The sequence below is a fragment of the Salmo salar genome, chromosome ssa22 (genome assembly GCF_905237065.1).
Source record: "Salmo salar chromosome ssa22, Ssal_v3.1, whole genome shotgun sequence".
Taxonomy (NCBI): domain Eukaryota; kingdom Metazoa; phylum Chordata; class Actinopteri; order Salmoniformes; family Salmonidae; genus Salmo; species Salmo salar.
The window spans coordinates 46,248,518-46,262,722 of NC_059463.1; the positions used below are offsets into that span (position 1 = coordinate 46,248,518).

Sequence of the window (14,205 nt, forward strand, 5' to 3'; positions counted from 1 at the left end):
CACCCTCCCTACCTGTTCCATTACACTACAATTAGAGCCGGCTGCAGACAATGATCAGCTTGGTTGGAAATTAGATTTAAAATTTTGATGGCATATTTATAATTATATAAAACATTTTCCACCAACAGGTTTCTGTACCAATAACCACACAACCAATAAACAAAGCATACCGACTTCGGGCACTTCATTATCATGGTTTGAGTTTAACACACCATAATAAATAGACTATGTCAATCTCGACAAACAGAAAATACCTCCCCACTACCTTGTATCGAAGGCTTGGCTTGACAATCTCCGAATGTCATTCATTCTTGGTGTTTTGTAACAAATGTCTCTTTCCATTCATCAATTGGCCGCTGCACAGTTTGGATTGATTTATTGATTTTATTTGTCAATAATAAAAAAAAATACAGTACCAGTCAAAAGTTTGGAGACACCTACTCATTCAAGTGTTTTTCTTTAATTTTTTTAACAATTTTCTACATTGTAGAATAATAGTGAAGTAATCAAAACTATGAAATAACATATGGAATCATGTAGTAAACCCCCAAAAGTGTTAAACAAATCAAAATATATTTTATATTTGAGATTCTAAGTAGCCACCCTTTGCCTTGATGACAGCTTTGCACACTCTTGTTTAAATGTAAACAAACACTGTGTAGCCTCATAACATGGTTAAAACTATCATTTTTATATCATGATGGTCAGTCCTTGCATCCATAGCTCTGTATATTAATCTGAGAGTGGTCACATTTCTCAGGCCCATCCCTGAGCTTTTTACCAAAAGAGGCAGGGCAACTGTTTTGTTATTGTTTCATCTGTGGATTTGCCCTTTAAAACAGCTGCATATTATCAAGTGTCAACAACAAAAAGGTAAACAATAAGTCTACAGCAAATGCAGCATATGGCATTCATTTTTCACATGTAAATAGCCCTTTTCAGTTGTGCTCAAAGCATGCCATTCCACAAATGCAGCATTTTTCAACTGGAATCAATCAGTCCTCCATGACAACAAAATCATAAAACAACAGTAGTTAATAAATAAAGATTTCTTTGACATTGTGAAAAGTTTTTTGGACCAGCTTGCTTACTACTTTTTCCATGTGGTTTCTTCCTTCATAGACACCATTAAATGATAACCTATTATACATTTTGTGTATGGTTTCCTAGAAAGAAGGGGTGGCTCAACTTACCCCACTCTCCCCTATCGCTATTAACAGACCAAAACAACTATGTCTCTACAACCATGAACAACATTAAATGTAAATAAGAAAAGTTTGGTATTAATACAGGATTAATAAAAACAGAAGTCTATGTAATCTTGCATGGTTCTCTTTTGTACCAGTGACCGTTCAAGAGCATACTGTTATGCGTGCCTTCGGTTGGCCTGACATCATCCTATATGCCAGATGCACCGGCTCCGTGAGGTTCGCCTTAAAGGTGTACACGTGAGTCTTCCCACTGCACTGGCTGATGTTATAGAAGCTCAGCCTCTGAGTCTTAAAGCTCAGCGTGATCTCCAGTCTGTGTACTGCCGGGGTTCTCTTCAATGGGACATCATGGCCCTGCTCAAAGGACCTGAGCAGGTTATCGAACCACATCAGGCACCAGGAGCCACGGCTACTCTCTAGGGCACTCGCTAGCCCGCTGCGTGCTAGCGCCCCGCTGTAGCACACCCCTATGATCCAGGGAGAAGACCCGTCCAGATCCACCTCCCAGCGATGCTCGCCTCCGTAGAAGCTCTGGGTGCTCAGCACCTGGAGGAAGTTGCTAAACCTTGTTGGCAGGGCCGGGTAGGGCTGCTTTTTGGTGCTGAAGGTCACCGTCTTCAGGTCCTCCGACAGCACCAAGCTGGGGTGGGCAGTGTCCAGGTCAAAGGTCACCTCTGAGGGGTTGAGGACGTTTCGTAGGGAACGCTGGGCCGTCCCGAGTCCCTCCCTCAGCTCTGCGCTCCTCCGTTCCAGCTCGTCACAAGCACGGCCTGGGTTAACTTTCGACTCAGGACTGGTGTGGTCGTGGTCCAGCTCCTCTAGAGGTTGCTGGGCCATCAGCTCCATGATGCGCGGTTGTGCCTCCTGAAGCCCCTCACTGAACACCCCACTGTCTTCCTCGGTCAGGAGGGATTTGGCTCGGAGCTGGGCCTCCCTCAACTTCACTCGGATCTCGAAGACTTGGTGTACTCGGCTGCCTAGGTTCTCCTCGGTGGGGCGCAGTTCCTCTTCAATCAACTCTGTCATCCCAGTAACGTAGTTGATCGTCAGCTCAGTCATCCGCTCCAGCAGCTTGGCTGCCTTTCCTCTCAGAAGGGCATTGGCGGCCCTGACCTCGACCTCCCTCTCCTCCTCCCTCCTCAGCTGGTCCTCAGCCATTTCCAGCCTCACCGTCAATTCCGTTACCTGAGACGCTAATAGAAGTTTAGACTTGTCCATTATCGCCTTCCCCATCTTGGTCAGTTGGTTTTTCAGAAAAGTAGGGGGCGCTGCAGCTGCATCTCCCAAGCCTGTGTGTTGTAACTCCTGTTGCTCTATGTCTAATAGACATTCAGAGGTCTTACCATCATTTCTCTGGTTAGGTGACACTACCCCCTGGTGGCAATCACCACCATCTCCATCTGTGACGGATCTGACCTTTCCTGTTGTGGTGACCTTATAGCTCTCGATGATGCTGCACATCTTGAAGTTCTTCACGAGGGCCTGGGGGCCCTGGTACTCAACCTGACATTCGGGGCAGCAGTGGTGGGCTGTGTCAGTGTCCATGTACTTCTCAAGGCAGGCTGAGCAGTAGACGTGGCCGCAGGGCAGGGACACAGGGTCGGAGAAGAGTTGCAGGCAGATAGGGCAGCTCAGGTCCAGCACGAGGGGTCCTTCAGTCTCAAACAGTGACATGCTGGCAGTGGCAGGCTCTAGAATGCACAATAAAAAAGCAACAGAGTTGTAAAAACACGTAAATTCAGGTAACTTTGCAAGCAATTAGTAGTATATAGGGATTTCTTACTTTGAATTACATTATATGTAGTTCACTACAACTGAAGGAGACCTTAATGTGTGAGTCAAGATCACTCCGAGTCATAATAAGCCAAGATCTTCCTGTGAATTTTTTACATTTGGCTTTTCTAACAGACAATTTCTGTGTTCTGCTTGTGCTTTTCTAATAACCAATTTCTTGTGGTTATTGTTCATGCAACGCCTGGGAGAAATCCTCACTATAGTATCTGCAATTTGGCAGTACGCCCAGACCCTTTTTTTGAAAACGATATCTCAGTTAAGGTCTCAGCTTGGAGAGAAGAAGCTTTGTGAGGTATTGGTCTGTCATATGCATAAACCAGTATTGGTCTGTCACATGAATGATAGCAAATGTTAACGAGAATGAATTATGAATAAGCTAAATCATGTAATTATTACTTTCTGTGTAAGTATATAAGAGAACTAACAGGACTGCCCCGTGAGAGCTCCTGATCGACATGTGTACTTGGTTGGAGTTGGTTGGAACCTCTCCAGTACGCTGATAAAGAATTATTCATTTAAGATTGACTTTGAGTGTCCCAGTGTAAGAATTTCCACAACATACCGCTCAATTTTTTTATTTTTTAAACATGGCTTTAAAAATGTAAGCCTATGCATCATTAACCAATTAAAAACAGTTCTGTAGCAATGAGGTTTGTGCAGTAGGCTATGGGCCCCAATACAATTGCCCTGCCAATGTTGTTCTTCTCTGACCATTTTGAAATTATATTTCAACATGTTAGGTATAGGATCACACTGGTAATAGATAATTTGTTGTATTACTTGTGAGGCACAGCTGAGTGAGCATAATCATTTCCAGATAGTCCAGTAAAAAAACTAATGGCCTGCATCTGATGGTCAGTCTGAGGGGAGGTAGGGCGCAGCGGTGAGGCTACCTCTCACCCGACTCATGTCCCACTGCTCGCTCTCCCTCCCTCCACTGAGCAAAGTAGACACCGTCTCCAGCTGATGGTGAAACAAGTCGCACTGCATTATTTCTGCCTCATGCACCAATTCATGTTGTTAATCCTATGACCAGAGAAAGTGAAATATCCCTTGATATTACAAAAGACAAGCCGCTAATAATAACAATGCAAGCTTATCGGAACACTTTGCCATACGCATTGCATCTGCAGTGCTGGTTGTAGTGTAAGTAGGGAGAATGCACATTTTATGGCTTATAAGTGTTGAACGAAGTGTTGACAGTACTGAACAACAACTTAAACGTGAACTTAAAAAAACAGCAGCTTTGTGCTGTATTCGTTGAGTGTCACTGTAGTCATGGTTTTAAAAAATGTGCAAACTCACAGTATCAACTTTTCGGTACATTCAATTTTACAGTCTATGGCTCGAGGAAACTGTGCACACAGGATGATCGAAGCTATCTGATTGGCTAGTGGTAGCCCTATAGGTACACTTGACTTGCTTTCTGGGCCTGCCGGGTAAGCGGAGCTCTACCTTCAGACAAATAAAATGGTTAAAAATGTGAACACTTTGCCTTCCTGGCGCTGCGGAATCAAGTGCACCTTCTGCCAAAAGCGCAGATTTTTTTATTTTTATAGAAACGTTGTTTTTTTTTCAGAAATGTTTTCCGAAATGTTTGGTGATTGACAAGGAATGCCTTGGAGATCGACCAGTCGATCTCATCGGTTGGTGACCACTACCTTTTAGGGACAGCTTGAAATTTACTGGGGGGGGGGGGGGGCTAGTCCAACTCAAGGTGTCAAAGAAAAAAAAAAGTGCCCCCTCCCCAACGTTAAAAATAATTTCACATGACCCTCCCCTTGTACTGTACTCCCCCCCTCATATAATTAACTCAATAATGTTTACCACCACAAATAACAATAACTGTAACATGGATATTGACTTTGCCACTTCAGCATGCTTTTGTGGCACAGTCAATGCCACACAGGGCTACGGGCCAGAAGGTTGAGGGTTCGCCAACTACCACAGACGAGCTCACTCTCTCTGCCTGTTTCATTACAATATAATCAGAGCTGGCTGCAGATATTGATCAGCTACATTTGAAATTAGATTTAACATTTTGATGCCATATTTAGAATTATATAAAATATACTGCTCAAAAAAATAAAGGGAACACTTAAACAACACAATGTAACTCCAAGTCAATCACACTTCTGTGAAATCAAACTGTCCACTTAGGAAGCAACACTGATTGACAATAAATTTCACATGCTGTTGTGCAAATGGAATAGACAACAGGTGGAAATTATAGGCAATTAGCAAGACACCCCCAATAAAGGAGTGGTTCTGCAGGTGGTAACCACAGACCACTTCTCAGTTCCTATGCTTCCTGGCTGATGTTTTGGTCACTTTTGAATGCTGGCGGTGCTTTCACTCTAGTGGTAGCATGAGACGGAGTCTACAACCCACACAAGTGGCTCAGGTAGTGCAGCTCATCCAGAGTTGCACGTCAATGCGAGCTGTGGCAAGAAGGTTAGCGGTGTCTGTCAGCGTAGTGTCCAGAGCATGGAGGCGCTACCAGGAGACAGGCCAGTACATCAGGAGATGTGGAGGAGGCCGTAGGAGGGCAACAACCCAGCAGCAGGACCGCTACCTCCGCCTTTGTGCAAGGAGGAGCAGGAGGAGCACTGCCAGAGCCCTGCAAAATGACCTCCAGCATGCCACAAATGTGCATGTGTCTGCTCAAACGGTCAGAAACAGACTCCATGAGGGTGGTATGAGGGCCCGACGTCCATAGGTGGGAGTTGTGCTTACTGCCCAACACCGTGCAGGACGTTTGGCATTTGCCAGAGAAGACCAAGATTGGTAAATTCGCCACTGGCGCCCTGTGCTCTTCACAGATGAAAGCAGGTTCACACTGAGCACGTGACAGACATGACAGTCTGGAGATGCCGTGGAGAAGAGTTCCTCTGCCTGCAACATCCTCCAGCATGACCGGTTTGGCGGTGGGTCAGTCATGGTGTGGGGTGGCATTTCTTTGGGGGGCCGCACAGTCCTCCATGTACTCGCCAGAGGTAGCCTGACTGCCATTAGGTACCGAGATGAGATCCTCAGACCCCTTGTGAGACCATATGCTGGTGCGGTTGGCCCTGGGTTCCTCCTAATGCAAGACAATGCTAGACCTCATGTGGCTGGAGTGTGTCAACAGTTCCTGCAAGAGGAAGGCATTGATGCTATAGACTGGCCCGCCCGTTCCCCAGACCTGAATCCAATTGAGCACATATGGGACATCATGTCTCGCTCCATCCACCAACGCCACGTTGCACCACAGACTGTCCAGGAGTTGGCGAATGCTTTAGTCCAGGTCTGGGAGGAGATCCCTCAGGAGACCATCCGCCACCTCATCAGGAGCATGCCCAGGCGTTGTAGGGAGGTCATACAGGCACGTGGAGGCCACACACACTACTGAGCCTCATTTTGACTTTTTTTAAGGACATTACATCAAAGTTGGATTAGCCTGTAGTGTGGTTTTCCACTTTAATTTTGAGTGTGACTCCAAATCCAGACCTCCATGGGTTGATAAATTGGATTTCCATTGATTATTTTTGTGTGATTTTGTTGTCAGCACATTCAACTATGTAAAGAAAAAAGTATTTAATAAGATTATTTCATTCATTCAGATCTAGGATGTGTTATTTTAGTGTTCCCTTTATTTTTTTGAGCAGTGTATATTAAACTAATTTTCCACCAACAACTTTCTGTGCCAATGTACCACACAACCAATAATTCAAAGCATACCGACTTCTGGGCCATCAATATCATGGTTTGCATTTTCAACAACACAATAAATAGATTATGTCAATCTCGACTAACAAAAAAATACATCCCTGCCTTCGCGTGCCCAGTGTCGAAGGCTTGGCAATCTCCGAAAGTCATTAAACTTCTTGGTGTTTTGTAACAGATGTCCCTTTCCATTCATCAATTGCCCGCTGCACAGTTTGGATGGATTGATTTGTCAGTAAAAAAAATACATATATAAAGAAAGATGTTTTAAGGTCTGGGTAGCCATTTGATTAGATGTTCAGGAGTCTTATGGCTCGTGGGTAGAAGCTGTTTAGAAGCCTCTTGGACCTAGAGACTTGGCGCTCCGGTACCGCTTGCCATGCGGTAGCAGAGAGAAAAGTCTATGCCTAGGGTGGCTGGAGTCTGACAATTTTTAGGGCCTTCCTCTGACAGCACCTGGTATAGAGGTCCTGGATGGCAGGAAGCTTGGCCCCAGTGATGTACTGGGCCATACGCACTACCCTCTGTAATGCCTTGCGGTCGGAGGCCGAGCAGTTGCCATATCAGGCAGTGATGCAACCAGTCAGGATGCTCTCGATGGTGCAGCTGTATACAGTAACATCACAGAGATGGAGAGGAAAAAAATGCTCAACCTCCAGATGAGTATGAGGGGGAGATTAAGTACAATTCTTACAAGTTTGTTTGTCTGGTAGCTTATTCTTTAGATGTTTGGAGCTGCTGGTGAGCCATGATGTGCAGGCATAATCAAAGCGACACTGAACTAGCGCACTTGCCAGAGTCTTTACGGGGTCTATAGCTAGGTTTCCATCCAATTGGCAAAATATTTATGGGAATATTCAACAATCTTAATAAAAACAACATGCCATTTCAGAGTTTCCTTAAGGAGAATTGAGGCAGACAACATGACAGGGAAGATGTTAATTTACTGGATATTTTTACATTTTTCAGACAACCATATGCATTCAGATCCAACCTGGTGCAGCCAGCACCATCAATTAACAACGGATGTTTGCCAAATGAGCCACGTGTCCTTAAAAACAGCCTATAACGAATTACAAAAATACTATTCCTTGTGTAGTATATGCAAAACCTTAAATCCTATTTTTTGGGGGCTACTTCATAAACAATTGTCCACCTCACAGTTCAGCTGCCAGAGATTTGAGCACTAAATGTATCAGGGCACTGCATGCATAGGCCTATAGGCTTAGACAGTGTCTAGACTTAACAGCTTTAGTATTCTGATCATAGTTATGATCATGGAATTCCAAACGAGACATGCATCTACAACTATATTTAAATGTGTCTACCATGTCCAGTGTGTCCGGATTCCCTTTTCCCGCACTATATTGAAATGCCAATATGCATTCTACAAAAAAAGGTGGAAGAGGCAAAATATGCTAACACAACTGATGGCAGTAGCTAACCACTGTAGCTAACCTCTGTAGCTAGCTAGCAAGCAACGCTAAAGAGATTGCAAAATGGTTAGCATAACTCCAGCCAAACAAAAAAATAGTTTTTCTAAATATTAATCTAGCTGGCTAGCATTTATGAGGCCAGCAAATACGTTCCTTACGTATTTCCTCCAACGTTATAATGAAAAGGTGCCTCTCGGTCCCAAAACAAGTTATCTGGAGACTTGTGGAAGGAGTGTAAATGTAAATGTAATGTAAATGAGTGCTGATGACATCAGCCAATTTATGCACTTTTCGGTAGCCTGATTGCATCCAGACTGAGGAGAAATCTGCACACAACACATCCATGACCACCTCCTGAAGTGGTCAGCCAGATCTCAACACAAATCAGACTTTTGTGCGTCTAGACAGGTCTTTTCAGTGCAATTTTCGTATTCTGATAGCAGAAGTTGCACGTAAGTGTCAAGTGTAGACACAACCTTAGGTGTCCACTGTATTACAGACACACACAACCAGTCAAAATTTGACACCTACTCCAGGGTTTTTCTTTATTTTTACAATTTTCTACATTGTAGAATAATAGCAAAGACATCAACACTATGAAATAACACATATGCAATCATGTAGTAACCAAAAAAAGTGTTAAACAAATCAAAATATATTTGGTATTCTTCAAAGTAGCCACCCTTTGCCTTGATGACAGCTTTGCACACTCGCGGCATTCTCTCAACCAGCTTCATGAGGTAGTCACCTGGAATGCATTTCAATTAACAGGTGTGCCTTGTTAAAAGTATATTTGTGGGATTTCTGTCCTGCCTAATGTGTTTGAGCCAATCAGTTGTGTTGTGACAAGGTAGAGTTGGTATACAAAATATAGCCCTATTTGGTGAAAGTCCAAATCCATATTATGGCAAGATCAGCTCAAATAAGCAAAGAGAAACAAGTCCGTCATTACTTGAAGACATGAAGGTCAGTCAATACAGAAAATGTCAAGAACTTTGAATGTTTCATCAAGTGCTGTCGCAAAAACCATCAACCACTATGACGAAACTGTCTCTCATGAGGACCGACACAGGAAAGGAAGACCCAGAGTTACCTTTACTGCAGAGGATAAGTTCATTAGAGTTACCGGCCTCAGAAATTGCAGCCAAATAAATGCTTTAGAGTTCAAATAACAGACAACTCAACATCAACTGTTCAGGGGAGACTGCGTGAATCAGACCTTCATGGTTGAATTACTGTAAAGAATCCACTACTAAAGGCCACCAATAAGAAGAGACTTGCTTGGGCCAAGAAACACGAGTAATGGACATTAGAACGGTGGAAAGCTGTCCTTTGGTCTGATGAGTCCAAATTTGAGGTTTTTGGTTCCAACCGCCATGTCTTTGAGACGCAGAGTAGGTGAACGGATGATCTCCCCATGTGTGGTTCCCACTGTGAAGCATGGAGGTGGTGTGATGGTGCTTTGCTGGTAACAATGTCAGTGACTTATTTAGAATTCAAGGCACACTTAACCAGCATGGCTACCACAGCACTCTGCAGCAATACACCAACCCATCTGGTTTGGGCTTAGTGGGACTATCATTCGTTTTTCAACAGGACAATGACCCAACACACCTCCACGCTGTGTAAGGGCTATTTGACCAAGAAGGAGTGATGGAGTGCTGCAGAAGATGACCTGGCCTCCACAATCACATGACCTCAACCCAATTGAGATGTTTTGGGATGAAGGAAATGCAGCTAACAAGTGCTCAGTATATGTGGGAACTCCTTCAAGACTGTTGGAAAATAATTGCTCATGAAGCTGGTTGAGAGAATGCCAAGAGGGTGCAAAGCTGTCATCAAGGCAAATGGTGGCTACTTTGAAGAATCTAAAATATATTTTGATTTGTTTAACACTTCTTTTGGTTACGACATAATTCCATGTGTTATGTCATAGTTGAGATGTCTTCACTATTATAGAAAATGGTAAAAATAAAGAAACCCTTGAATGAGTAGGTTTACAGAAGCTTAGGCCTAACCCCAGAGATACGACACAGACATCCATTTCTTTAAGTCAGGATGGCTACTGCGTCTGCTATACATAAATTCAGCAACAACAAAAAAAGTCACCTTTTCAGGACCGTCTTTAAAAGATAATTAGTCAAAATACAAATAAATTCACAGATCTTCATTGTAAAGGTTTTAAACACTGTTTCCCATACTTGTTCAATGAACCATAAACAATTAATGAACATGCACCTGTGAAACGGTCGTTAAGACACTAACAGCTTACAGACGGTAGGCAATTAAGGTCACAGTTATGAAAACTTAGGACACTAAAGAGGCCTTTCTACTGACTCAAAAACACCAAAAGAAAGAAACCCAGGGTCCCTGCTCATCTGCTTGAATGTGCCTTAGGCATACTGCAGGAAGGCATGAGAACTGCAGATGTGGCCAGGGCAATAAATTGCAAAGTCTATACTGTGAGACGCCTAAAACAGCGCTACAGGGAGACAGGACGAACAGCTGATCTTCCTCGCAGTGGCAGACCACGTGTAACAACACTAGCATAGGATCGGTACATCCGAAAATCAATCCTGCTGGACAGGTACAGGAAGGAAACAACAACTGCCCGAGTTACACCAGGAACCCACAATCCCTCCATCAGTGCTCAGACTCTCCGCAATAGGCTGAGAGGCGCTGGACTGAGGGCTTGTAGCACGTCTGGGACCTGTTGGATCAGAGGGTGAGGGCTAGGGCCATTCCCCCCAGGAATGTCTGTGAACTTGCAGGTGCCTTGGTGGAAGAGTGGGGTAACGTCTCACAGCAAGAACTGGCAAATCTGGTGCAGTCCATGAGGAGGAGATGCACTGCAGCACTTAATGCAGCTGGTGGCCACACCAGATACTGACTGTTGATTTTGACCCGCCCCCTTTGTTCAGGGACACATTATTTCATTTCTGTTAGTCACGTCTGCGGAACTTGTTCAGTCTACGTCTCAGTTGTTGAATCTTATGTTCATACAAATATTTACACATTAAGTTGACCGTGAGAACGTTTCTTTTTTTGCTGAGTTTATATAGATGTAAACGAGAGTAATTAGTACATTTTCATTCCAAATATTTTGTATAAATATAAATGATTAACTCAACAAAAAAATAAGTCCTCTCACTGTCAACTGCATTTATTTTCAGCAAACTTAACATGAGTAATATTTGTATGAACATAACAAGATTCAACAACTGAGACAAACTGAACAAGTTCCACAGACATGTAACTTACAGAAATTGAATAATGTGTCCCTGAACAAAAGGGGGAGGGGGGGGGTCAAAATCAACAGTCAGCATGTGGTGTGGCCACCAGCTGCATTAGGTACTGCAGTGCATCTCCTCCTCATGGACTGCACCAGATTTGCCATTGTCATGCTGGAGGGTCATGTCAGGATGAGCACCACATGAGGGAGGAGGATGTCTTCCCTGTAAGGCACAGCGTTGAGATTGCCTGCAAAGACAAGCTCAGTCCGATGATGCTGTGACACACCGCCCCAGACCATGATGGACCCTCCACCTCCAAATCAATCCTGCTCCAGAGTACAGGCCTCGGTGTAACACTCATTCCTTCAACGATAAATGCAAATCCGACCATCACCCCTGGTGAGACAAAACCGCGACTCGTCAGTGAAGAGCACTTTTTGCCAATCCTGTCTGGTCCAGTGACGGTGGGTTTGTGCCCATAGGCAACATTGTTGCTGGTGATGTCTGGTGAGGACCTGCCTTACAACAGGCCTACAATCCCTCAGTCCAGCCTATTGCGGACAGTCTGAGCACTGATGGAGGGATTGTGGGTTCCTGGTGTAACTCGGGCAGTTGTTGCTGTCATCCTGTACCTGTCCCGCAGTTGTGATGTTCGGCTGTACTGATCCTGTGCAGGTGTTGTTACACGTGGTCTGCCACTGCGAGGACAATCAGCTGTCCGTCCTGTCTCTCTGTAGCGCTGTCTTAGGCGTCTCAGTACGGACATTGCAATTTATTGCCCTGGCCACATCTGCAGTCTTCATGCAGCATGCCTAAAGCACATTCACGCAGATGAGCGGGACCCTGGGCATCCTTCTTTTGGTGTTTTTCAGAGTCAGTACAAAGGCCTCTTTAGTGTCCTAAGTTTTCATAACTGTGACCTTAATTGCCTACCATCTGTAACCTGTTAATGTCTTAACGACCGTTCCACAGGTGCATGTTCATTAATTGTTTATGGTTCATTGAACAAGCATGGGAACCAGTGTTTAAACGCTTTTCAATTAAGATCTGTCTAGTTATTTGGATTTTTACGAATGATCTTTTAAAGACAGGGTCCTGAAAAAGGGATGTTTCTTTTTTTGTTGAGTTTAGGATAAACTCTGGTTGGCCTGTAAGTCTTCCTCACCTCACGTTCAACTGTCAAAGACAATTGGCGCACAATTGTCTGCCTTCATATCATAGGCCTGAATTAGTTAAAGCTTAATAATAGCCACACCATACCAAACTGTCAAAAACATTTCTAAACTGTATTAGGGTAATATCAAAAGTAAGTCAAGCTATTGTTTATAGGGAAAATACGAGCATTAGAGCAACAGTAAACCAGGCAAAAAACACACAACCCTCCCCTGTGCGCAATAAATCCCTCCCCAAAATAAAAAAATAATACCCTCCTCCCAGTAAATTTCGATATGTCCCTTAGAGTATGTTTGGATGGACAAAACATGCACTTACGTCTCTCGGGGTTGTCAACTGAGGAAACCTACACCCAGTACAGGTTTAATCATTTGATTAATCCAACTGACACCTCAAACAGCTACCATCAAACAATAGTATTAAGCCTACTTCCTCTTGTACAGTAGAGCAGGCCGTATTATAGCATGTGGATGTGTCAGGTAAATTAATTTGACTTGACCTAGACTAGAAATAAAACAAATCTTACCCGCAAGCCCTGTAGCCCTTCTGAATGAGGTAGAGCATATTTAGTTCATAAACAAACTCAGACATTTGGAAATCTTAGAACACATCCCAAATGTATACCGAGTGACTAGGCTAAACTTAGGCAACATGTCAGATCTCGCCACAAACTGTTTGCCCTTATGAGCTCAAGGTCCAATATGTCTACGACAGGAGAGGAGTCGCAGATAACTTTCGATTTCCTGGGAATTCAGTTTCTAATTCACTCTTCCGCGCAACATTTACGTAAACTCGCGGGATCAGGTGGCTTTGGAAGTTTCTATTCCCTGTAATACAAAACATGCAATTAACCATAACAAAAATATCTTACCTAAAATCCTGATTAGTAGGACACGATATGTTCAACGTGGAGACCTTGTCTTTGTTGATATTGCATTAAAATCCGACCTTTTTTCTCACGCGCATTCGGATAGGAACTGTACGTCACCGCACAACGGGGGATGGTAGTTAGGTCAATACTAATAGTGAAGACAAACTAGAAACATGATAGCTGTCTTGAATTAGCCGTAGCCTACTTCCACCGTGACATCAAAAGTGCCTGTCCATGATGAAATGAATTATTAACCTACTTCCTGTTATGTTGCAAGTTACCTGGTCGTTCACTTTCATTACAGTCAATAAAATAAGAGTGGAACAGTCCTATTCTGTAATACTAAAAAGGGATAGTAAACCCAGATTACAAAATTACATTTCGGTTTCCTTACCCTATAAGCAGTCCATGCTTAGGTATCCCTGGAACTGTTTTCACATGCTAACGTTTTAGCATTTGTGGCATAAATCCCATTATATATTTTTTTGTGCATCATATTCAAAGTGCCAGGGAAACTAAACCAAAGCATGGCTTGCTGCCATAGGTTTTCCATAGACTGCTTAAGACTTCCGCATGCTTCGAGTTTAAACTCGGCAAGGTGAACGCGTGTGCTCACCTCCTCCCTTAAAAGACAGTTGGTTAATTTTGAGACGCATAGCCAGTAGTCAGAATTAATCTAAGAACGCTAAAATATCAGTCATTTTTACATTTTTGTCAAGGAGATTTTACATCCAACTAAGATGTTTGATGCAGTATTTCTCAAGTAAAAAATTTGAATAAAA

The 14,205-nt window shown here is 43.5% G+C and overlaps 1 protein-coding gene across 3 annotated transcripts; it reads right to left on the minus strand.

The window, feature by feature from the left end:
- Positions 1 to 950: 950 nt before the first annotated feature.
- Positions 951 to 14,045, minus strand: LOC106583598 (E3 ubiquitin/ISG15 ligase TRIM25). Of its 3 annotated transcripts, none has more exons than XM_045705111.1 (2): positions 13,818 to 14,045; positions 951 to 2,902 (listed from the first exon to the last, which is right to left on the minus strand). In XM_045705111.1, exon 2 carries the CDS (start codon positions 2,883 to 2,885, stop codon positions 1,353 to 1,355), a length of 1,533 nt encoding a protein of 510 aa, XP_045561067.1. In that variant the 5' UTR covers positions 2,886 to 2,902; positions 13,818 to 14,045; the 3' UTR covers positions 951 to 1,352. The 3 variants fall into 3 exon arrangements, with proteins under 3 accessions (XP_045561067.1, XP_045561066.1, XP_045561065.1); XM_045705110.1 differs by lacking the exon at positions 13,818 to 14,045 and adding an exon at positions 13,424 to 13,676; XM_045705109.1 differs by lacking the exon at positions 13,818 to 14,045 and adding an exon at positions 13,079 to 13,304.
- Positions 14,046 to 14,205: the final 160 nt, after the last annotated feature.

Excerpts from the sequence above, each read along its gene's own strand:
- LOC106583598 (XM_045705111.1), bottom strand. The coding sequence starts at position 2,885 with ATGTCACTGTTTGAGACTGAAGGACCCCTCGTGCTGGACCTGAGCTGC.